Raw genomic sequence first — 22,275 nt, 5'->3', positions numbered from 1 at the left:
TCTCAAATACCTTCTACCCAAAGACCATTAGAGAACTAAATAAAATAATCAACACTTCTCTTCTACCACCTCATCACAGCTATTAACTATAATTGCACTATTACTATATTTCTTGCAGCATTATTAGATGTATCTGTCACACTAACAAACTACCTTGCATAAGCATTAACACAAGTTTGCACATTCACTACTTGTACTTTACTGTCTCATCCTAGAATCCCAACAGCATATTTGTTTCACTGACATAAACTGGGTAAAGTATTATTTTCATTTTTTTTCCTTTAAAAAAAGTTTTTTCCTTAAAAATTTTAACCCGTATTTTTTCCTTATGATTTTATAAAGTCAAATAACTTTTACATTGTCCCGCAAATTTCTCTTTATTTATCCAGGAATAAACACAAACGTGAGAAACCAAGGAAACAGCTGTGAGTGGCGTTTACCCGGCGTTTACGACAGTTCTCTTTCATTTCCGGCATAAACACATGGACGCCTGAGCCACGAAAACATAAGAGGTCAAAAGTTATGGTCGTAATCTTTAGCATAAACGGAACATAACACAGAGACATGGTAAGTTGAAATCGTGATTTATCACATGAAATGTGAAAACGGTTGCATGCTCGAGAGTCTACGGAAATAGCGTTTGAAGGCGTTATTTTTAATAGCTAAGCTAGTGTTAGCTTTACTTAAACGTGCATATGACCCTACATGACCCAACACGACAGGACCAAGCTAAGCTAAAGTTTGGTGTTCTTCTTATTTTAACCAGCACGTCACTATTAGCCTGATAATTGGACCATTGATAGGTTTAAATCAAATGTAGACACGGCGCTTGGGTTTCGCAGCGTGCTCCAACGCGGTCACTGGTCTGCTGATTTGCTTTGTATCCCCAGAATGTCCTGAATCTTTCTGATTTCCACCTTTCTGTCTCCGCAGGCCAGCTCCATGGTGGCAGTGGGACTGGCTCTGGCAGCAGCTGGATTTGCAGGTCTGTGACTGGAAAATGTTGTTGTTAACTTTGTCAGACAGGGTTTTACGAGTGTACAGCACCATGGACATTGAAATTCAGTACAAAGCACTTGAAATGCAAGGAAACTATTAAACAAAAATGCATACGCATATATGGATGACATAAAAATAGCTCTACATAGTTCTATTTTTGTAAATTTACATATGTTTTTGACAGCTTTTTAATAGTGTTATTTGCATTTTGCACATTTATAGTGTCATTTTGCTTAATATACTATCCCGAGCAGGAATAAGAGGATTAAACTGTTTTAGAAATAATGTAATGGAGAAAATATCACTGTGTGATTAGACCTCTTAACATCGGCAATCTAACTAAGTGGTCAGGTTAAGGTAGATATCAACTCAGTAATTCGACCCTGGATTTCCTGGTCTAGCAATGACAGCGCTCGCATAAAAGAGGTGGTTTTGGCAGCAAGTGACTGATCACAAACATATAGAGCAGAGCCGCATATCTAACAAAAGTAAAGCAAATTTTAATGTTTAACATAGAAAAAGGTTAAACACGATGCAGACTAAATGCAACACATGTTGCAGGCAGAGCAGCAGCAGTGTGACTGCACAGAGCTTTCCCTGCATAGTATGTATAGTAAAAAGCATTGTTAGAAATGTTTGTAGACTGCGAGTAGAAAAGCACTTTGTAAATGCATTTAATCTAAAGGGAAGGAAGGCTGGTGGAAATGCAGGCAGTGAATAGACTTGCAGTTATAATAGTTGGTGTTTTGCAGCACCATCATCACAAATGAGGCATCATATTTTGGAAGACTGTTGTTCAATCCGTCATGTATCATAACAGATTCTTTTTGACTCAAAACCAAAACCACTGAATGATTTGTCGTGCCACATCGTGGCTCTTTTATGGTTTATGTTGGTTTTCTGTTTGTCATCTATCAGTAGGTCAAGGGCAAGTCTTGTGTGTGTTGACAGAAACTACATGAAACCTTGTGTTTAAGGTTTAATTTAACAGTTATGAAGAACAGTCACATTACAGAAAACTGAGAGTGCAAACCTCCGCCAAGGTCGTTTACTCTCTGGGCAGTATTTACTTTTAAGGGAGTAGTATTATATAAAGTTTAGGAAGTTTGAAGTGCAGGAAAAAGTCAGATTTTCAGATAAAAGATGAAAGTTTGACATTATTTGACTTTAAAGGAGAGGTCAGAGGTCAAATGTGATGATATTTTAAATCTTTACACAATGCTCTCTATATGTTTACGGTACACAACACACTTGTAAGAATCATAGTTTTATAAGTTATATGGCTTTTTGTTGATTTTCAGCTAATAAATTATTAAGCAAAAACTGAAGACCTCAGTAGATGTAAGACAGATTTTAATAGATAGATCGTTAACATGACCAAAGTCTCCTGCCCTACAAATTTTACTCACAGCAGTTAATGTTGTTATGAAAGACCAGCCAGTAATTATGGATACTGTCATTAGACTCGTGCTGTGTTCATATGATTGATTTTGGCTCTCACAAAACATCTGCAGATATCTTACTCGCGTGACAGACCTTTTTACTGTTTTCTTACATTTTAAAAATATTTTAAAGCATTTTAAAAAATGGCCAAATTCACCTAAAGATGTGATTATGAAAGAATCTATATATTGCCCTACATGTAATTTTCAGCCAGGGCCTTTCTGTGTGGAGTTTGGGTGTCCTTGCTATGTCTGTGTGGGCTCTCTTCAGGGTCTGTGGCTTTTTTCCACAGTCCAGAGACATGCGGTTTGTGGGGTTAGGTTAATTAGTGATTTTATACTGCCCTTAGGTGAGAAAGTGAGCGTGAATGGTTCTCTGGCTCCCTGTGACAGACTGGTGACCTGTCCAGTGTGTACCCTGTCTCTGACCCTTTGGTAGTTCGGTTAAGCTCCACCCCCCCACAACCCTGAATTGGATAAGCGAATGAGAATGGATGGATGGATGGATGGATGGGTGTAATTTTGCATACATTTCTCAATACATTGGAAGAATGCACTCATATCATAGCAATTAGACTAACCACTCTATTTTTATTAACCAGGCCATATTTTGAGTCTAACATGCGGGTGATTCTGCAAGTTTGAATCTTCAGATTCTTCCAAACACACACACTACTATGTAGTGGATAAATGCTTATTTTCAGCTTTTTGTTTTCCTGGTGATTTTTTGTTATTTAATATATTCTTAGATTTTAATATATTACAGGTTGTCTTGTAGTGTTTAGTGTAGTGTAAGTACTGTATCTGTGTCGTTGTACTGTGATAGTAACATTAGCGTGGGAAAAGTATTAGTTGCTCCGACGCCCAACCGTAAACCGCATCAGTGTCAACGCTAAAACATTTATGGACAAATCCACAGATTGATTTGTCATCTGAGATGGAGTGGATTTACCCATCACTGTAAACTTCTCGTCTTTTTCATGTACCAGGTCGCTATGCCATGCAGGCCATGAAGCAGATGGAACCCCAGATGAAACAGGCCCTTCAGAGCTTCCCTAAAACTGTAAGAAGGAACCCGTGTTTGCTGTGATAACTCTGCCAGTTTGATGTGCAGAAAACACAGACACATATTGGTCTTTGCATTCAGTCTGCATTTAGTTTTCTCTTTCCTAACTCGTAACCTCGACTGTACACATTGTTACAGGCATTTGGAGGAGGTTACTATAGAGGTGGATTTGAACCAAAGATGACAAAGAGAGAAGCTGCTCTGGTTTTAGGTGTCAGGTATGTGGATGCTGATCAGCACTCAGCACTGATTCTTGGTCTATCTGTGATGTTACTATACTTCCAGGTCCAGACAGGTTTGGTCTTGTGCTGCACGGCTACCTTGTTGTGTTGTTTCTAGTCTCTCCACTACCACCAATAATTACTCATAACTCACTGTTACATACATTTACTGTTGCACCACTATTCTGTCTTCAGTCCCACAGCCAACAAGAATAAAATCAGAGAAGCTCATAGAAAACTGATGATCCTGAACCATCCAGATAGAGGTAAGAGAAAGCTTAGTGCGTACTCATAGACTGATTATTTTTCTGATAAGTTATCTAGTCTTAGTCTAAACTGATTTTAAAAAAAATACTGCTAAAATACTATGAACAAAGTTTAATATACTCAGAGTATCTTTCCATTATCTGGCTTCACATTTGCCTACAATGGTGATCAACTTTATAAGTCAAGCAGGGACTTCTCAGTGTAGCTGTGAGCAAATTTGGATAAAAATGGTTGCGTTGAAGCATCTGACCAATCAGACACATATATAGTGAAAGCAGAGCAACAGAATTTTTACAAAAATGGGGGGGAGTAAGATGGTACAAAATATGAAGAGGTTAAGCACACAGTAGAGGCTGAAAGCAATCAAGTTAGCAGTGTCAGTGTCTGGAAATGTCAAGCACTCTGCAGTAGTTTAGTGTTAAAATGTAAGAATGCCTGTGTGCTTTAAGGACTTGGGTCAAGACTGGAAAAGACCAAATATATAAAAGAGATAAGTATCACAGCTCTATGATTAAGACACAAAATATGCTGACAGAATAAAAGTGAATGCTCCAATTGTGTTTTAGACAGTTCTAGCTTTATTATTTCAGCTGCAGCCAGTGGTCTGAGAGTAAAAAATAAGCGTAAAAAGTTCATTCAGACATAGTCCTACCAAATGTACAAATATGATAAAAGGTCCACAAAGTCCAGAGAGGTGTTCAGCTTTAGGATTATATATCAAGGCATGTAAAACAATAAAATAGTTTAAAACTTGCTTGCTGTCAACAAAAAAATACAATCAAGGAATAAAGTTCTTCTCAGACTTTAAAAGCTTTCAACCGTCCTGGTATTTGTGCACACAAGGTCTGAGGCATCACTGCAGGAACAACAAACACAGTTCTGTTCTGGAAAACACTGCACTGGCTCGAGAACCTTCATAAAAATCGGTGACCACGTTTCACAATTGCACTTTATTCACAATGAAAAGTTGATCATGCAAAAAAATCAAGCAGCTGGAGACTCACTTATTCAGACTGGCTTTTAACTAGTTTTAGGCTGTATGATGTCATATGTACGCTGTTTTATCTTTTTATCTTCTGTGTTTTATATGCCTGTTATTGTAAATAACTTTGTGGGTTTTGACCTGTGAAACTTGCTGTATAAATAAAGTTTACATAACGTTTAACTTCAGAATGTAGTCCTGAGCTTTTAAGCATGAGTGGTGAGTCTGTTAACAGGTCTTAGGTGTAATGTCAACATCCTACATAATAAAAGAAACTGTTTTGTTGTTCAATGTGAAGTGTGATTATGTGTGTGTGTGTGTGTGTGTTGCAGGTGGATCTCCCTACTTAGCAGCAAAGATAAACGAAGCGAAGGATCTGATGGACGGGCAGGCCAAGAAATAAAAGTGGAGATGCTGATCTTATTCATGCACTGACTGACTTGAAAGTCTGAGTTTTTCTAACTGATTGTTCTAAAAATAAAATCACACTGTACAAGTGAATACCAGAATCCTGTCATTATTACTGCTCAGTTTATATTGACTTTGTGAAATTCTATAAAGAGGTTTCCATTTGACAGAACTTCAAATTATAATTTTTTTTTTTGGGGGGTGTCATGTGTTTTATAAGATTGCACATGAAGAGTGTTTCTTAGTCCAACCTACAGATGTCTCATAAGCAGTTACTAAACTTAATGGAATCATTGAGTATTATGCATTTCATGAGAGAACAAAGGCAGTTTTTGTACTTGTGATTTTTTGTGTGTGGTAAAATGTTAGTTGGTTTGAACACTTTAGCATTAGCAGAAACTTCAAAACGGTTTCTATGCTTACTGAAATTACACTTATGTGATGTTCCAATGTGACGGGTTAATTCACTCAAAAGCAGATTTGTGGCATTTAAATCAACTTAAGCAGGTGAAAAATTTTGCATTTGCATATGGAAATTTTTTGAAGCTTCATTAGCCAGTGAAAAGAAGCCGGTTGTATGCTGAAAAGAAATTCTGTCTGATGGATACTGAAACATGAGTGGTGACCAAATCAACACCTTCTAAGTCTGTGAACTTAGCAACATGAAACTGCCTGTGACTCCACAGAAGCCAAGAGGGTATGATGGCAGGATCCCATCTGTGGTAAAAACACTTCAGTACATTCAATTTTTGAAAAAGACAAACCTTGTTTTATAAACTCGAACTGCACCAGTATACTTTACACATCAATAAACACAGGCTATTGTCACATTTACTATCCAAATCAGAATCTTCACACAATGCAGCGACGCAGCATTCCTGAAAAATGTATGTACAGCTGATGGTCACAAGCAAGACACAAAGATGGCTTTTAGATCTACACGAAAGATCAAGTTTATTTAAGAACCACCTGCATACAAAACATATTGCACATCAACCAACCAGACGATCCTTAAAAAAACAACAAAAAAAAACTTTACTGTAGTTGACCCAACAAAAACACTTGGGATGTCACAACTCTCAGTAGTCCAAATTTGTCCCAAAAGAAAACCTCTAAGCATCGCATGTTAGTGTCAAGAAAACAGAAGAGATTGTTTTTGTTTGTTTTTTTAAATACTGTACATTTTCTTAAAAATAAATAAACCAAATATATCTCCTTCCTTAGTGGAACAGTCATGACCAGTTTCCAGCCAGCCAGTGTGGAAGAACCATGAAAATGACATCGTCACCTGGGCAAGGTTTTCTGGAAACATCTCAACACCGCAGTGGTCGGTTCTTACAGGACTCTGTTTTCCCCAACAGTGGGCAGGTAAAAGTGGACAATACCCTAAAAGAAACTCAAGTGACTTTATTGAATTCCCAGTGAGGGGAAAAATAAATAAATCAGCATCAAGCATTACTCGTGATGTACGTAATGAAACAATGTTTAGGAATGAGATGTTTCCAGGTGACCGAGCACTGATGGTACATATCTGTCCAGCACTAAACGGTAACAAGCCAGTTTTCAGACTCAACTACAATCACGTTTTAAACAGAAGAAAGGTTATGTTTCAGTGCAAAGAAAACAACTCTTCTACGGTTTCTTTTCCAGACACGATGTAAAAGCATTTCTTCTGTGACCCAAGTGGTTGCATATTGGAAAAACAGGAAGCAGCTAATGTGAAATTCTTCAACAGATATATTTATATATATATTTATATATATAAAGGATAACTGGATTCATCCCCACCCTCCCCACAACGAGAACAGACACTCCTGACTTTAAAAAGATGCCCCGAAAATCCTTTTGGGGTGTTTCAGTGGTTGCCTTCACCTCCCGCAGTACCATAAGAGAAGACGAGACGCCGTGTCTGGTTCCACTGTGGCAGATGAAGGCTAACACAGAAACAGGTGAAAGGATTTCAGATGGCGTGCAGAGCCAGGCAACAACATGTTGAATCTACTCTCAAGGCACGACAGCTAATCACGTGTATGTCAAACATACTTGGGGTTTCCAACAAGCCAATCTGCACTGTGCTACTGCCCATGCAGATCAGTTAATTTACATCCTGAAATAAGTTTATGGAAGCATTTTTCTGGATCCACCTAAGAAAAGGCTTTTTTTTTCTTTTTGTTAATGTTTTAAAACCCTGCTGTGATGTTTCTACCAATACAAAAAGGACTGCTGCATTCATACCACAGTATGGATTTGAGTGGAAACCCTGTCTGATTTTATAAACTCCGTGCAGCCTCTCCCAGAGCTCTCAGTGAAGACAGGACTGAAAAGTACAGTTCATGTACACATCTGTAAGTTTATGTGTGTTTGACTATCTTTGGCAAGCTCATACAGGAAGAACTATTGTAAAAAAAAAAAAAAAAAAAAAAGTAAAATGAATAGTTGGATAGAACAGGTGTAAAAAGGGAGGTTCAGGTTCTGACCTCTGAAATTTGCACAGCGGAACAGGTCTCAAATATTTGCAAAATCTAAAATTAAAAAAAGAGAGAGAGAGAGAGAACAGTGCTTTAAATGTTACGGTTCACTTCTGAGGCTGCTCCAGTCATGGAGATTCAATCAAGTGCAGCTCTAGAAGTTCAAATATTTGAAACCATTTTCCTTGCGCTGACTAGGAGAGTCCATTAACAACAGCTTGTGGGTTAGATTCCCCCTTGTAGGAGACTTTAGTGGACTTCTCAGTGGAAGACCTGGAAGCTCTTGCGCCATTGTTGTCGTCGCCATCGGCTGCACCGTTAGAACCATTAGTGGTTGCCACGGCAGAGTTTGGGCTGTGTTCAGCGATGACATCCACCTGACCCTAAACAGAAAGGTGGGACAAACAGTGGGTGGTGGGGAAGAGAGAATGATAAATGAATGGATTCACACTAAATCACCAGTGACTGCCAGGCTTTTAAAGCAGCGAGAAGTGAGGATATTGTAAACTAGGTACTGACCACATCCTTGTTTTTCTGGGAGTCCTTCCCGATCGTCTGTCTGCTCTGAGACTCAGCCCTGGATATGTAGTCAGCCACAGTAACTGCACAAATACAACAACAGAGAAAATAAACCATTAAAGCACATGAAGACTGACTCCTTCATATCAGAGCAAAGGAATGCTGCACAAATCTGTTTCAGATATTCCAAACTTCATCAGGATTTTATCATCTTTAGCCGCAGTTCTTGTAGATTAGTGAAACACACACAGCAGCAGCATTTGCAGTGTGAAGTGAGTTACCTGTGTACACAGTTAAAGAAAAAGTGCCCTTTCTCACAGTCTGAGAATAACTTTTTACTAATTATGCATTTTAGATTCAAGATTACACCAAAATATGTTAGAACAGTTTACAATGACACACCACACAAACAAGACTATTAACTGCTGTTAATGTCAGCATGACAAAGCAAAAGCAAGTTGTGACCAAGTTATTAGTAAAAAAAAGGTTTTCTGCTAAGAAGAGATGCATACTTATATTTCTACGTACCAAACCTTGTTAGAAAATGCTATATTACAGTATTGAACAGCCATATTGAATCATCTAGCAAAAGCCAAGAACACGACTGCTCAGTTTTCCATAGTTTGTGTTTAGCATGTTGTTGGTGGAACACAAACAAACACAAGGTTTTTTTAGTCAAGTCATTCAGAGTGCTCACTGGAGGAGGGCACACTAGGTGATCCAGTTGCCTGGTTACCTGGCTGCCTCTCTTCAGGCAGACGGTTTCTGCGACGTCGGCTACGATTACGACGTTGAGGTTTAGCTTCCTGGTCATCTAAAGGTGTCAGGTCATCACAAACAGAGGGATTGGGGGAGGGGGGCTTACATTGCGATCTACAATTGTGATCTACTTTTGAGCTGCACTGACTCCCTTTATGTTTCAAAATAGAAATGATGCACTGCTGCACAGCCCTGACAGCTCAGAACAGCAGTCGGTATAACCTGAATACACTGTGTGAGACAACAACAACAAATATCTAGTAACGTTCATACCTGTTCCATTTTCACTCATAGAGGCGTTGTCTGACTCGCTCATGCCATCAATCAGAGTGGTGTCCTCGTCTGTTCTGCGTCGCCGAGATCTTCTGCGGCGGTTTGCGGGCAAGTTGGAGTCGCTAGCATCTGTATCAGCTGTCTGATCAGTCTCTGTGTTTACCTCCAAGGCTCCATAGTGATGGTTGTCCTCAGGGTCTCGAGGCCCTGCTGCACATACAGGATCAGATTAATGGGCAAAAACTTTCAAACAGAACTTTAACAGAAGAAAATTATAACTTAGAGTGTCAATATGTCTGTGAAGGTTCTCAATCATCCAGGTCATCTTAGTCTAAGGAACTTGGAAAGAAAAGCTTCTGGCCTTCTTTAAGTTTCCTGGAAGATGTTTCAAGGAAACTTAAAAAAGCTTCAGTTCAGAACTGAAGAAGCTTCTTGGATGAAACGTCTTCAAAGAAACTTAAAGAAGTCCAGACGCTTTTCTTTCCAAGCTCCCTAGGCAAATTAGAGTGTCCCTACTGTCCTTAAATTATCAATTTTACCAGAGCTGTTGCTGTAACTTCCTCTTCCTCCTCGTCCTCTTCCTCTTCCTCGGCCGGGTCCTGGCCTTCTGCGGCCATCTCTCTGTGGCCGTGGGCCTCTCTCCCGCTCCCTGCAAGTCCATCAAAACAAATGAAATTGATCACACGGAACAGCAACCAGCAGTTTAGTCAAAAACTGGTGAGATAATGCAGTATATGGATCATACTAAGTTCACCTGTCATGATCCTCTCCAGCCAGAGACCAGTCACTCAGCTCATCTTTGCGCTCAGAATCTGTCTCAGAGGCGTTGGACTGCTCTGAGGTGTTGCCTGAGTGTGACCAATCACGCATGAGAAGACAAAAAAGAAAAAGAAAAAGAAAGAAAAACCCATAAAAAGGATAGAACAAAGAGGGAGAAAGAAGGAGATAGTTATACACCTTATTATAGGTGCAAACAATCCAAACATTTGACCTCCTGCATGATTTTACTGTATATGTGATTTTTTTGCACATATAGTGTTTGATTTTTAGAGATGCCTACCATATCCAGTGCTGTAGTTGTGGCCCCTGCGCCCACGTCCTCGGCTGTTGTAAGAGCGACTGCCATGCACGGACGTAGAGGAGGCATTGGCATTGTTTTCTGTATTATACCCGCCTCCTCTCTCCCCCCTCTCTCCCCTGTCCCTGTCAACTGGTCGGTGCCCCTGGGTAATCTGACGCAACTGTTCGTCAATCTGCATCCGTTCCAGACGAAGCTGCTCCACCTCCTAGAGCAAAGGAAGACGATAAATAACACAAAAAAGCAGTATGTTCTAAACTAAATAAATAAAAAATGTAAATCTGAGAGCTTTGTTTTAAAACAGCCATCACAGCACACACATGCATAATCACCATACACACATCTACATCACATCCAGTGCGCCTTGTGCTGTTTATTCTTAATTTTGCTAGGCTGCCTCCCTGTGTATAATCCACAATCTGCCTCAGCTCTTCTGCTAGCTGCTCGCCCTCTGCAAGTAGCTCCACCATGTCCTACACACAAACAGTGCAAAACAAAGCACACACGAAGCATCGACGCAGCACAAAACATGCAAACAGCACAGGACACACACATACAGATGGTGCAAAATGGATACACAGCAAAATACAGAGTGCAAAAGAGCAAATTTCACATATCTATGAATCCTGCACTATGTTTTTATAAAAGATTACTTGCTAAAGACTGAATTGGTGGTAAATTAAAATCCAGCTCATCAATATGGAAAGGAGGGCTTTATTGGAACTAAAGCAACGGCCTCCAATATGAAATATTTTGACAATATTGCATATTATTTCTATTTACTGCATACAAAAATATTTTCCATCCTTCTGCACTTAATATTTAAATCAAATTAAGTAAAGGAAATTATAATAACACATCTAAGAACACTATCTGCAAAGCACATACAAAAAGCAATCCTGCTTGAGCAATGTTTATTGTGTGCTGTTTTCATGCTAAAAGCCAGAAGTGTCATTAGTCCTGTGCCAGAGTGGACATTACAAGCAGCTTGAGATAGCTGGGAATTCACATTGCAGCATTTGAAAAAAGTTAGCAAACGCAGACACACGTGCATGCTCACACACAAAGGTGCTCGTACATTTAGGTAGGAGATGTGGTACTCCAACAAGACCTGAACGTTGCCAATGCTCTCCTTAGTGCCGACAAATGTGAATGGGACCATTCCCTGTGTCAACAAAACAAAAAAACACAACACAGATGTTAATATGGGACTGTCCAACTAAATGACACTGTTTTTACGCTCGGACTCCTTTAGACTTTTAAACATCTGTCATAGTGATCAGTGCTTTATCAGTTGGGGGTAAACACATTGCAGTAGCAGGCTTACTTCTTGTCTGGGCTGCTTGGTATCGTTGTCTCCTTCTATCCTGACACGCACCACACCGGACTTGTCCACTATCTCCTGGATGACCTTACCATTTTTACCAATCACTTTGCCTAAAGACAAAGAAAACAGAAAAAGATCAAAAGTTGGGAAGTCGCAGCTTAGGTCAAAAAGATGAGACACTAGTAAAGTGAGGATATATAAGCACAGTATATGAACGTTTTTGTTTAAAAATTAGATTCATGTTGCTGAGAAGTTGAGCAAATAATGTACTGAATGAATGAATTACTTGTTACTAATTACTCATTGCTGGTACTAAATACCAACTTCTTTATACCCTTCTTAAAATAGTTGAATCTACTTACCAACAAGGTTTCTTGGCACCTGGACTGAATCCTCTACAAATTCCAAGAAGCCTCTGGCTTTCTTTACTGCCTCTGCTGTCTAAAGGAAGAAACAGGGTCGCTTACATATATTGCACACTCAGCTAAAACATATACATAGCCCAGTTACCACTGTACAACATGTACAGTATATACACAAAGAGCACGTCTAAATAGTCCCACACTATTTCTCTTATAAATAACATTCTCCATGTGAGACCATAAAAAATAAAAAGACTTAGCAAATCCAATTTTATGTCAGCATTTTCATATTACGTCACACATACCCTGCCATACAGGAATAATTATGGATTCTTTAAATGGTGTTCACTTCTTTGTAGGAATCTCGTCAACTAAAAGCAACAATTTCATAAGAAAGATATGTTATTACTTCTCTTCTTGTTCACCGTTAGAGAAAGCATCTATACTGTTTACCAGTTTAAGTGCACATCTTAAACACCATGTCACCCTCGTCATCACTTCTCTTTCTCACATCCTCGCTGGAGGAGCTAAGACGTGAGTAACAACCATGTCGTTGTATAGAAAAACAAACCCTGCTGATAATTCAATATATACTGAAAGACAATTTAGCCAATTTAAGCTAGATAAAATACTAAATATTTACTGATTTTGATGTGCAAATTACTTTTACTTTGCTTTTATATACAGAGGGTAAAATATGTATTGAACAGGTCACCAATTCTCTAAGTAAATATGTTTCTAAAGGTGCTATTGACATCAAATTGTCACCAGCTGTCATAACAACCTGTGAAAAATGTGAAAAAAAAAGGCATGGAAAGTCGTGACAACAGCTGAAATCTATCAGTAACTAGAAAGCAATCCTCCCACTTAGTGCAAATTAATTATCAGCTGATTCAGTCCCAACTGATGGCCTATAAAAAGCTGTCCCATTACCAAGATGTCTCCCAAGAAACATACAAGATGGGTAAAACCAATGAGCTCTCGCAAGACCTTCACAACCTTGTTGCTGCAAATTTTTCAACATAAAACAACCTCCCTGCAAGATTTCAGACAGCGGAGTGAAAAGAATTATCAGAAGAGCTGTTCAAGAGCCCAGCAACAGAAAGACCTGGAATCAGCAGGTACAATTGTTTTAGTACAATTGTACTCACCATGCAAGACTCCTAACTTTAAAAAGTTAGGCGCACCGGCACAAAAGTTAGGTGCACTCAAATTTTTCAACCACATCGCTTAACACCGCAGTATTACATGTGCACTTTTGGGGGGGGAAATTGAAGTCCATACAGACAATATTCATTTCTAAATGAGTAACTAACGATCTTGTACTTAAAGTGCTTTGGCAATATTTTAGAAAATGTTAAACTTAATCATCATCTCGGCCTCCTCTGACGACCTGTTTGCTGCTGCCTGCTGCTGAAAGGCAGTGGGGAGAGGGGACACTTGGGCAGTGCATTTATTGCAGCATATAATGTGTTTTCTGGATACACTGTGCTTTTTCAGCGTTCAAAGATTGATGGCACCGTGTCAGAGCACTGCCTATGAATTTCAGACGGATCAGTCCTTAACTTAACAAAAAAGTTACCAATAGTTCTTTTCATCTTTTCTTATTACCCACAGCTACATCCACTTCTGTCGGGCCTAGGCTGCTCACTAGGGCTGGGAATCATCACTGATTTCTATAATTCATTCGATTTCGGTTCTCAAAGTCCTGATTCGATTCAATTTAGCCTCAGACAGTCAGAAATATTATAATTCTGATCATTTATCAGTACTGATACATGTGAGACTTCATCAGAATTGTGAACATCACAGCAGATGCCTTTGTGTGAAAGTGACTGAGAATAAAACAGAAAAACATGAAGGAGATTTTCCTGGTCTGGCTTTTTATAGCAGATAACCTTAAAAGTATTCTGCAATATTCTAATTTTGCATAATTTTAAAAAGATTAAATTTCTTCAGTATTGAACAGCAGAAATTAGTCTTTCTTGTCCGAGGTCATTTAAGTAAAAAGAAAAGAAAAGAAAAAGACAGCGGCCGACAGCGCTGTAAACAACGGTAGACTGGTGGGTAATAAGTGAATGAATAATGCAGAAAACAGAGATTTGAGACAGGAAACTGTTCTTGAAGTACACAGAGAGAGCATTTCAAATTGACCATGGCCAATCACAGAGGTCCCGCCCCTGACTATCTCTGATTCGTTTAGTCCACGATAGGGGCATAATACGTGTCTGTTGTTGACCACACGGAGAGTTGCAGAGATTTTTTTTTTGTTTCGTTACTCAAACAGTTAGTCGCACTGGTGCGACCAAAGACTTTTTTTTTAGTCACACCATTGAAAAATTTGGTCGAATTTGCGACCCAATTGGCTGCACTCTAGAGCCCTGAACGGTGATGTTTGTAGGTGGGAACATCGTGGTGCGGGGCTGTTTTTCAGCATACAGCACTGGCACGCTTCATATTATTGAAGTAAGGATGAATGGGGAAAATGTGCCACGCCATTCTTGATACAAATCGGCTGCCGTCCACCAGGATAATGAAGATGAAACGAGGGTGAATGTTTCAGCAAGACAATGATCAAAAACATACAGCCAAGTGAACTCTCAACTGGTTTCAGAGGACGACAAAGCTGCTAGAATGGCCCAGCCAATCACCTGACCTGAATCCTTTTTAAAATTTTTAGAGAAAGAACTAAAACTCAGAGTTCACAGAAGAGCCCTTCAGGATTTAAAGACTATTTATGTGGAAGAATCACATAAATCCCACATTACAACTTCTTTTCCATACAGGAGGCGCCTTGAAGCTCTCGTCACCAACAAAGGCTTTTGTACAAAGTATTAAATGAACTTCAGTAATGGTGTCATTTCTCATTATTACACATAATTTATGGCATCTATGGTTTGATTTCTTTGCATGTATGGATTGGCCGACATCTGGTGAGAATTTTATGTCAATAGCACCTTTAAAAAGTGACTTAGATCATTTGTGACATGTTTAATAGTTATTTTACCCGCTGTACAATCCAGTAACCCCTACTACCCCCTGTACCAACCTACCTCCCCATAAATCCTGAAATTGCCTGACTCCTCATCCAGCTCAATGGCAGTTACACCTGGAACCTTCCGGGCTTGCTGGATGTTGCTGCCATGGCTGCCAATGGCCAGGCCCATTAGATCCAGTCTCACTGTAAACTCCTCCTGGAAGGAAGACACCAAGTGCCTGGAGTTCTACAAAAACACAAGGACATAGTCACAATCAATGAACTCAGTCAGCTCTGCCTGAAGCTTTCATCCTGTACAAAAACTGAACAATAACAAATTTAAGCGTACTGTTAATTTAAACTCAAAAACTAAATGCTCAACCTTACAGAGGTTAAGATTATTGAAGTATCTTTGGTAATATGGTTGTGTCCAAGGATGCTGAGCTCATGGACTGACAATGATCAGAGTAACTGCCAGTGGCTTGCCAATCAAGGCATTTTTTTGTCTTGTTTTTCCATACATTACATTACACTTATCAGATTCATGAGTCATTAACTTTATCAGCTTCACTATATCTTCATTTCAGTATTTCTACATATTACTGACCCTTGTGACACAGATGCAACTTCAAACTCTGTAAGGAACAGCTACACTGATCCATCATCACAAAACTAGAGGACAAAGAAGAAGAGGATTCCTGTCTGTAGATGTGATTTTAAAGTATTTGGCAAGATGCTACTTTGTCTTATTTCCTTAACTTCTTTAGATTGAAAGATTAATATGTATGAGGGGCACATGATGCAGGGCTGAGCGGAGACAGGTGAGCTACTTTAAAAAGAAAATAAAATTAAAAAACAAAACAATCAAAACAGACTGAACAAGTCTGAAATGTTATAACTTTATACAGTTTTTGCTGTTCAGCTAGCATCTGCCTACTTACAGTCACCCAATGATAGGCTAAATCATCCATCACTGTATATCAGGGTGGGGAACTCCAGGCCTCAAGGGCCAGTGTCCTGCAGATTTTAGATATCACCCTGGGTCAGCACACACTGAATTAGATGATTAGTTAATTACCAGGCCTCTGGAGAACTTCAAGGCATGTTGAGAAGGTAATTTAGCCATTTAAATCAGCTGTGTTGGATCAAGGATACATCTAAAACCTGCAGGACACCAGCCCTTGAGGCCTGGAGTTCCCCCACCCCTGCTGTATATGAAGGCCACACTGCTGGAATAGCACACGTTAGTTCTTTTTGAACTGGAAGTAGAAAATAAACTTACCAGTTACTTCTTTCTTTCTTTTTTCTCTTATTTTTAAGTTTCAGCCTACAGCTTGCATTAGGTACACCGCACTATGTTAACCCCACTCTCCCACCTCAATTATTGTATTATATTGTATTATATTATAGTATTATACAACAATCAGTCTCTGGAGATCATTGCCCTATACTAAATGGCACAATAAAAAGCGATAAGCAAAACGACAAGTGCTCAACTAAAAAGTATAATTTGGCTAATGTTTTTTAGCTTACTTTAAGCAGTAGGATTGTATTTTACCATTTACCATAATAAACGGCCTGAACTACCAACTGTGATTTTTCCAAGGCAACTACAGTGCATAGAGCAACCCCAGAACACCTCAGTAACAGGTTTTTTTCTTCCCATCACCCTACCTCAAGGTGTTTTGTGGCTTCCTGGTTGCGTGACATTAGAAGTAGCTTGGTCCTGAGGCTGCGCAGGTGCATGTCACTCAGCAAAGACACACGCTTCACTGTCGTCTCGTTGGTGGACTAAAAACACACACAGAGTAAATAAAAAGACTTATGCAAATATGCGGGGATACTCCTCTGCTCGTGATCACTAAAAGAAATTAACAGCTGAGTCATATATTGCACAAACATGCAGGGCAGGATAAAAGTGTAGCACATCGTGCATTAGCCTTGGTGCTACTGTACATATCCACATGTCACCACAGAATCACAGAAAGCCAGTTACCACAATCACTAGTTGGCTGGTCTCAGGGCAGTATGAGATGTGAGAGGCTCCCACGGCTTTCTTGAAGTCTTTATGAGCATTCTCACTCTGGCACCTGTCCATAAAAAACAAAACCAAAAAACATATTACCTTCCAACCCTTAAACAGTTTTTCTACATCTGAAAAAATGAAAAAACAGCCCATATATAACAGGTACAATAAAGGCTCTACTGCATATACACACTCTCACTGCTAATGAACTAAACAAGCCTGTAAATTTAGTTAGACTCTGTCTGTCTCCAATTTAATTGCTGTAAAGGTGCTGTACATACGCTTCTTGTAGATCCTGAGGAACCGGGACAAAGCACTTGTGAAAGGAGTTCTTGGTGATGGCCTTGTTGGTGTTGACCGGACGCAGACGTTCAAAGGTCACTATTTCGTTGTAAGTCGCATCACAGGCTGCATACTCAATCACATAGAACTGGAAATATGGAAAGATTCAACAAAAAAAAATGAATAAGTAGGGTACTCTTCAAAGTGTAGGCACTTTGAAGAGTACCCTACTTATTCATTTTTTTTAGTCACATGTACAACAAATGTTTTACTCACATCTCCCTTCATCATGCGGACTTTAGCCAACCACCAACCACACGGCTCAAGTTCAGTGGCTCTAGAAAAGATCTGCCAGGAGACGAAAACACAAGCAGGATAAGGCACATATAGAAAGAAGCAGGTGAGGACAAGAAGAAAAGAAAAAAAGAGAGAACTTATATCTGTGTCCTCACCTCCACCTCGTCACCCTCTCCAATCTCCTTCTTGACATCAGCAGGTGGGGGCATCCTGACATCACTGAAGGGCACTTGGCGTTCTGGCTGCCAACTGACAAAAAAAAAAAGACCCCATTTTTTAAATTTTACCTAAAACATGGTGGTTCTGCATCTATGATAAAATATTAAATTTACATGTTTTATGAAAACTGGTCAAATGCAGAAGAAGTAAAGACTCACTTGTTCTCAAAGGCAATGGTGAGAGAGTCATCGTGGATATCTTTGACAAAGCCCTGCAGGAGGGATAGAAACACAGATCAGCGGTTAAATATAGATCCTGCTTTAAAAGAAGAGTTTTTTATGTCTAGCAGAGAAAGGGACATTTTGGGTATGGGAACCCTTTTTTTTTGTGCATGCACACAAAGTATATACGCATTGTTGTTGACAAGATGCACACTCCTGCTGATTGTTTGCCACTGTCTCATCTGTATACAACTGACAGTAACATGCTAAGATATGCACAGCACTACTAGCAAACAATTTTGAAGAAAAGTGCTAGAATGTATACAAGGATGTGCACAATAATGAATTTAAAATACTTAAAAACCCTGCATGAAAAGAAACAAATTGAACATGTTTGTTAAACACTAGGATACAGTGTGACAGCACAAAGAGTAAAACTGAATGTGAACATAATTACGTTTCCCACAAATTTAGATTCAATTTGTTGCAGGAGGTGGGCATGTGCACACAGATAAATGATCTTGAGCTTTTGTGTATAGAAGGCACACACTGGCTTTCTTAAAAGAACTATTACATAATGTGTTTATATTATCTGATTTTTAAATACTTTTCTCCCCTGCAAATAATTTAATAACCAAGTAGCCTAGCCTCCCACAGCTTCACTCCAACTTTCAGGATGTTGGATGTCAATTAGCAGCTGACTGATACTGATGACCGCCACAACACTCAATGAGTAATAGCAGCCAAACTTTCAAAATAAGACCAAGGTATTTATCTATTAGTAAACTGATCGTCGATGGCTGTAATTTTTCATATGGATGAAAAAAATGTAATAACTATACTGTTGTTAAATCTCTGCAGCAGAGATCTTAAAACTGGACTAGTAAAATCTGAAAGCCATAAACAAAGACTTCTTTCAGCTGATTCCTTCAGGGGTTCCCACAGCAGACCATCTGCTTCCATGTCACCCTATCCCTAGCATTCTTCTTTGTCACACCAACAGTCTGCATGTCCTCCATCATTACATCCATAAACCATCTGTGATGTCCTCCTCATTTCTTCCTGCCTGGCAGCTCCATCTTCAACATCCTTTTTCCAGTATGTCCCTCCTCTGCACATGTCCAAACCATCTCAGCCTTGCCTCTCTAACTTTGTCTCCAATATGCTCAACCTGAGCTGTTGCTCTGATGTACTCATTTCTAATCTTGTCCATTCATTACATTTTCTACTGAAAATCTAAACATCTTCACTTCTGCCACCTCCAGCTTGGCTTCCTCTCTTTGAATCAAAGCCAAACTTGCAGGCAGTGAAACCAGCAACTTTCAATACCCTCTTGAAAATCTTCCCTTTCACTTTTGGTGCTATTCTTCTGTCAAATTTCAGTACCAGAAAACAAACAAAAGAACAACAAAAACAAAGGACAGTGGCAGTGAACTGAAGAAAAGTATTTTAGTGAGACACTGACAGCTTCATGAGCTTCTTCAGGTAATTTGGGAGTTAGATCAATTACTGTCAGAGAAATAGAGCTTTGTTGTCACTGTCTTAGTTTATGTTTTAACATTTTTAACACTGCATTTATTAGCATATTATCTGCAGTAAACAATCATACTTTCTTACACTATGTGAGATAGCATGTCTGAAACCTTAATATGTAACCACAACCGATAATAGTCTAGCACTACTATTTAATACTGTGGTATGTTAACACTGCGACAGTGACATCAGCATCACTGATGGTAACAGATAGCGACCAACACAGATAGTTTAGTGTGTAAAATATCTAAATAAATAAATAAATAACAAAATGATAGATTTGATAAGTATGGACTTGTTTTGCAAGAGAAAGTTTTGAACTGCTTTCCAGCATTTGCCAAAAATCTGTTTCATTTGTTGTAAAATTACTTGTTAGCCTATAATCTGTCAAACATATGGCAAATATATCTCTTATGAAAGGTATCAAGTCATTTTGATGCTACAAACAACATTCCTATCACAAGGTAGAAGCTGCAAAATTACTTTTATATATCCTTTATTTATCCAGAAAGTGTTATTGACATTACAAAAGTCTTTTTCAAGAGAGATCTGGCCAAGAGGGCAGTGGAAAATGCAACAAATATATTATCACAGTTCTTTCATACACAGGCACAATAACAGAGAGATGTAAAAACACTGTAAAACTAGTAACTTCTTTACTTAACGTATAACTCCTTCATAAATTCTAATGACTACAGTCTATTTAACAATATAAGTAAAGATATCATTAGTTTTGGCAGTGGATCATTTTTTGGCACCACACCTGTGCTAGTGTTAGACGTGAAAGGTACCCAACCCCACACACCACACTTGACAGTACTGAACCCCAGGTTCAATGCGTTCAGACACTTATTTAAGCCATGTGTCTCGTTTGCGTGAAGGACGGTGTTGATTACATTCAAAGAAAGCACACACACGTATGTTTAAAGAGTTTAAGACACAGCGGTGGCAGGGTAGACAGAATCGCCCAGGAAAAAGGGTTGGGTTAAATAAGGAAAAGCAATGAGCACAGTGTGAAAATGCAGTAGTACAAAAGAAGTCATGGGCTGTGAAGGTGAGACAAGAAAGAAAAACTTGGAAGTCTGGAGAAAAATGAGAAGAGAGAGGAGACATAGGGGGAGAAGAGGCGAGGGTGTTGCTGTGGGCAGCACGTCTAGAAATAGCTTTAAAGTCGATGGTATCAGTGACCCACTCGACATGCCAGCTGGTCGGGATTGACAAGGAACAGCTGGCTCACACATACCGAAAAAATAGCTTCGGCATGATGGAGTATCAAATAATAGACAGCGACAGTCAGTCGTGAAGTCTGTGCAGAGAGACTTCAAAATCTCTCACACCACCAACCACGGTGCCTTCACAACATGACACACTTTAATAAACTACGTGAAGGTATAATGGGCTGGTCCTCCGTGTTTCTGATATCAGCTCAATAGCCAATGATGACACATGCAGATACTACTTACTTCAGCAACATCTTTCGACGTCAACAGCTAGGCAACTATCAAGTTAGCTAACTTTCAGCTCGAGAAAGCTGCACAAGAAGTCAAGTAAAATTAATAACTGCTACCCTGTGTTATGTATTCAAGTTATCCCATGCAAGACTGCGGTTCTTCCAAACTGGCTTTAAAGAAAGGTCCTCAAAAGCGTCAGCTGGCGAGGACATGGGAGTGACGCTAGCTTAGCTTGCTAATTATGGCTAGCACTGCTAGTACAAGCTAATATCGAACTCTCGGGTACGTACAGAGGAAGTCGGATCATGTTGCCACAATCCACGAGACTTAAACTAGAATACTGTACCGTATGAAAAACTTTTATGCTTGAAACTGCATTGATAAGCCGGTATTTACCTTGTAATAAGCCCCGTTGGAGCCACGGACCTCCACCGCCAGTTCTTCCATATTGGAAACGCAAAGGATGTTGGGACGACAGGTGCTCCTTCAAGCGTCAGGAGGACTTGACATCTTAGCACCAGTAAAATGTATAACAACGAAGTACATGTAAAATTTGCACATTCAAAACTGAATTAAAATGAAAATATATCTTGTTATCCTAATGTAGCTTACCTGACAAACCAAAAGTGAAACTACAAAAGATGAATGCCCTTTTATTTATGTTTTGTAGTTTCAGGCCAGTTTTATTGCTAATGTACATTGAGAGCTTGTTGCTATAGTTACTGTTTGCTGTATCTACTCTTGCTGTTATAATGACAATTAGAAGACACCTACTAAATCACTTTCAGTACAAGTTATTCCATTCTTTGCAATAACACAGACAATCTATAGTTAGACTGAGTTAATCAAACCAAACTTACTTAGTCAAGATAGCTGACCCAGTTGCAATACTTTTAGTAAAAAGTAAATCCCCATTTCAGTTTCTTGAGCAGTGTTTCCTTGCAGAACTACGGTGGAAGGATTATAACACAAAAAGTTTGGTCTGATTATGTGATATTTAGGAGAAATTTTTCTCTGAAAATGTAGTGGAGTACCAAACCCCCCCTCACAAACTTAAAGACAGTCAATTTCAGGAGGAATTCAATTAAGGTTCATTTTATTTACATACTGCCAAATCATAGCAAATGTTGCACTTCATCCTGCAAGGTAAAGAGCTTA

The 22,275-nt window shown here is 39.2% G+C and overlaps 2 protein-coding genes across 16 annotated transcripts; one reads left to right on the top strand and one right to left on the bottom strand.

Moving 5' to 3' along the window:
• The first annotated feature begins 416 nt into the window (after positions 1–416).
• Positions 417–5,478, top strand: dnajc19 (DnaJ (Hsp40) homolog, subfamily C, member 19). Its single transcript, XM_031733767.2, has 6 exons — positions 417–567; positions 934–985; positions 3,431–3,504; positions 3,646–3,725; positions 3,924–3,994; positions 5,310–5,478. Exons 1-6 carry the CDS (start codon positions 565–567, stop codon positions 5,378–5,380), a joined length of 351 nt encoding a protein of 116 aa, XP_031589627.1. The 5' UTR covers positions 417–564; the 3' UTR covers positions 5,381–5,478.
• An 831-nt stretch (positions 5,479–6,309) lies between these two features.
• On the bottom strand, positions 6,310–21,821 carry fxr1 (fragile X mental retardation, autosomal homolog 1). 15 transcript variants are annotated; one of them, XM_039601208.1, is made up of 20 exons: positions 21,730–21,821; positions 21,514–21,627; positions 18,131–18,183; positions 17,909–18,002; positions 17,733–17,804; positions 17,456–17,604; positions 17,145–17,238; positions 16,823–16,939; positions 15,225–15,395; positions 12,172–12,250; positions 11,810–11,919; positions 11,561–11,656; positions 10,815–10,955; positions 10,465–10,690; positions 10,159–10,252; positions 9,944–10,053; positions 9,405–9,614; positions 9,109–9,186; positions 8,373–8,455; positions 6,310–8,236 (listed from the first exon to the last, which is right to left on the bottom strand). In XM_039601208.1, exons 2-20 carry the CDS (start codon positions 21,562–21,564, stop codon positions 8,048–8,050), a joined length of 2,217 nt encoding a protein of 738 aa, XP_039457142.1. In that variant the 5' UTR covers positions 21,565–21,627; positions 21,730–21,821; the 3' UTR covers positions 6,310–8,047. The 15 variants fall into 15 exon arrangements, with proteins under 15 accessions (XP_039457142.1, XP_039457144.1, XP_039457145.1 ...); XM_039601210.1 differs by having other exon boundaries at positions 10,465–10,687; XM_039601211.1 differs by having other exon boundaries at positions 10,824–10,955.
• Positions 21,822–22,275: the final 454 nt, after the last annotated feature.

This window comes from Oreochromis aureus, linkage group 17, assembly GCF_013358895.1.
Source record: "Oreochromis aureus strain Israel breed Guangdong linkage group 17, ZZ_aureus, whole genome shotgun sequence".
NCBI lineage: Eukaryota > Metazoa > Chordata > Actinopteri > Cichliformes > Cichlidae > Oreochromis > Oreochromis aureus.
Note: the sequence above shows the minus strand (reverse complement) of the source record. Positions and strands in the feature narration are given on the sequence as shown.

Bases quoted from the DNA above. Each gene is read 5' to 3' on its own strand.
- fxr1 (XM_039601208.1), bottom strand. From the start codon at position 21,564: ATGGAAGAACTGGCGGTGGAGGTCCGTGGCTCCAACGGGGCTTATTAC. The intron at 18,184-21,513 runs GTAAATACCGGC...TCCCTCCTGCAG, and splicing joins CCAACGGGGCTTATTACAAG to GGCTTTGTCAAAGATATCCA. The intron at 11,920-12,171 runs GTAAGTAGATTC...CTTTGTCTTTAG, and splicing joins GGTGCCAAGAAACCTTGTTG to GCAAAGTGATTGGTAAAAAT.
- dnajc19 (XM_031733767.2), top strand. The intron at 986-3,430 runs GTCTGTGACTGG...TTCATGTACCAG, and splicing joins GGCAGCAGCTGGATTTGCAG to GTCGCTATGCCATGCAGGCC. The intron at 3,726-3,923 runs GTATGTGGATGC...TTCTGTCTTCAG, and splicing joins GCTCTGGTTTTAGGTGTCAG to TCCCACAGCCAACAAGAATA.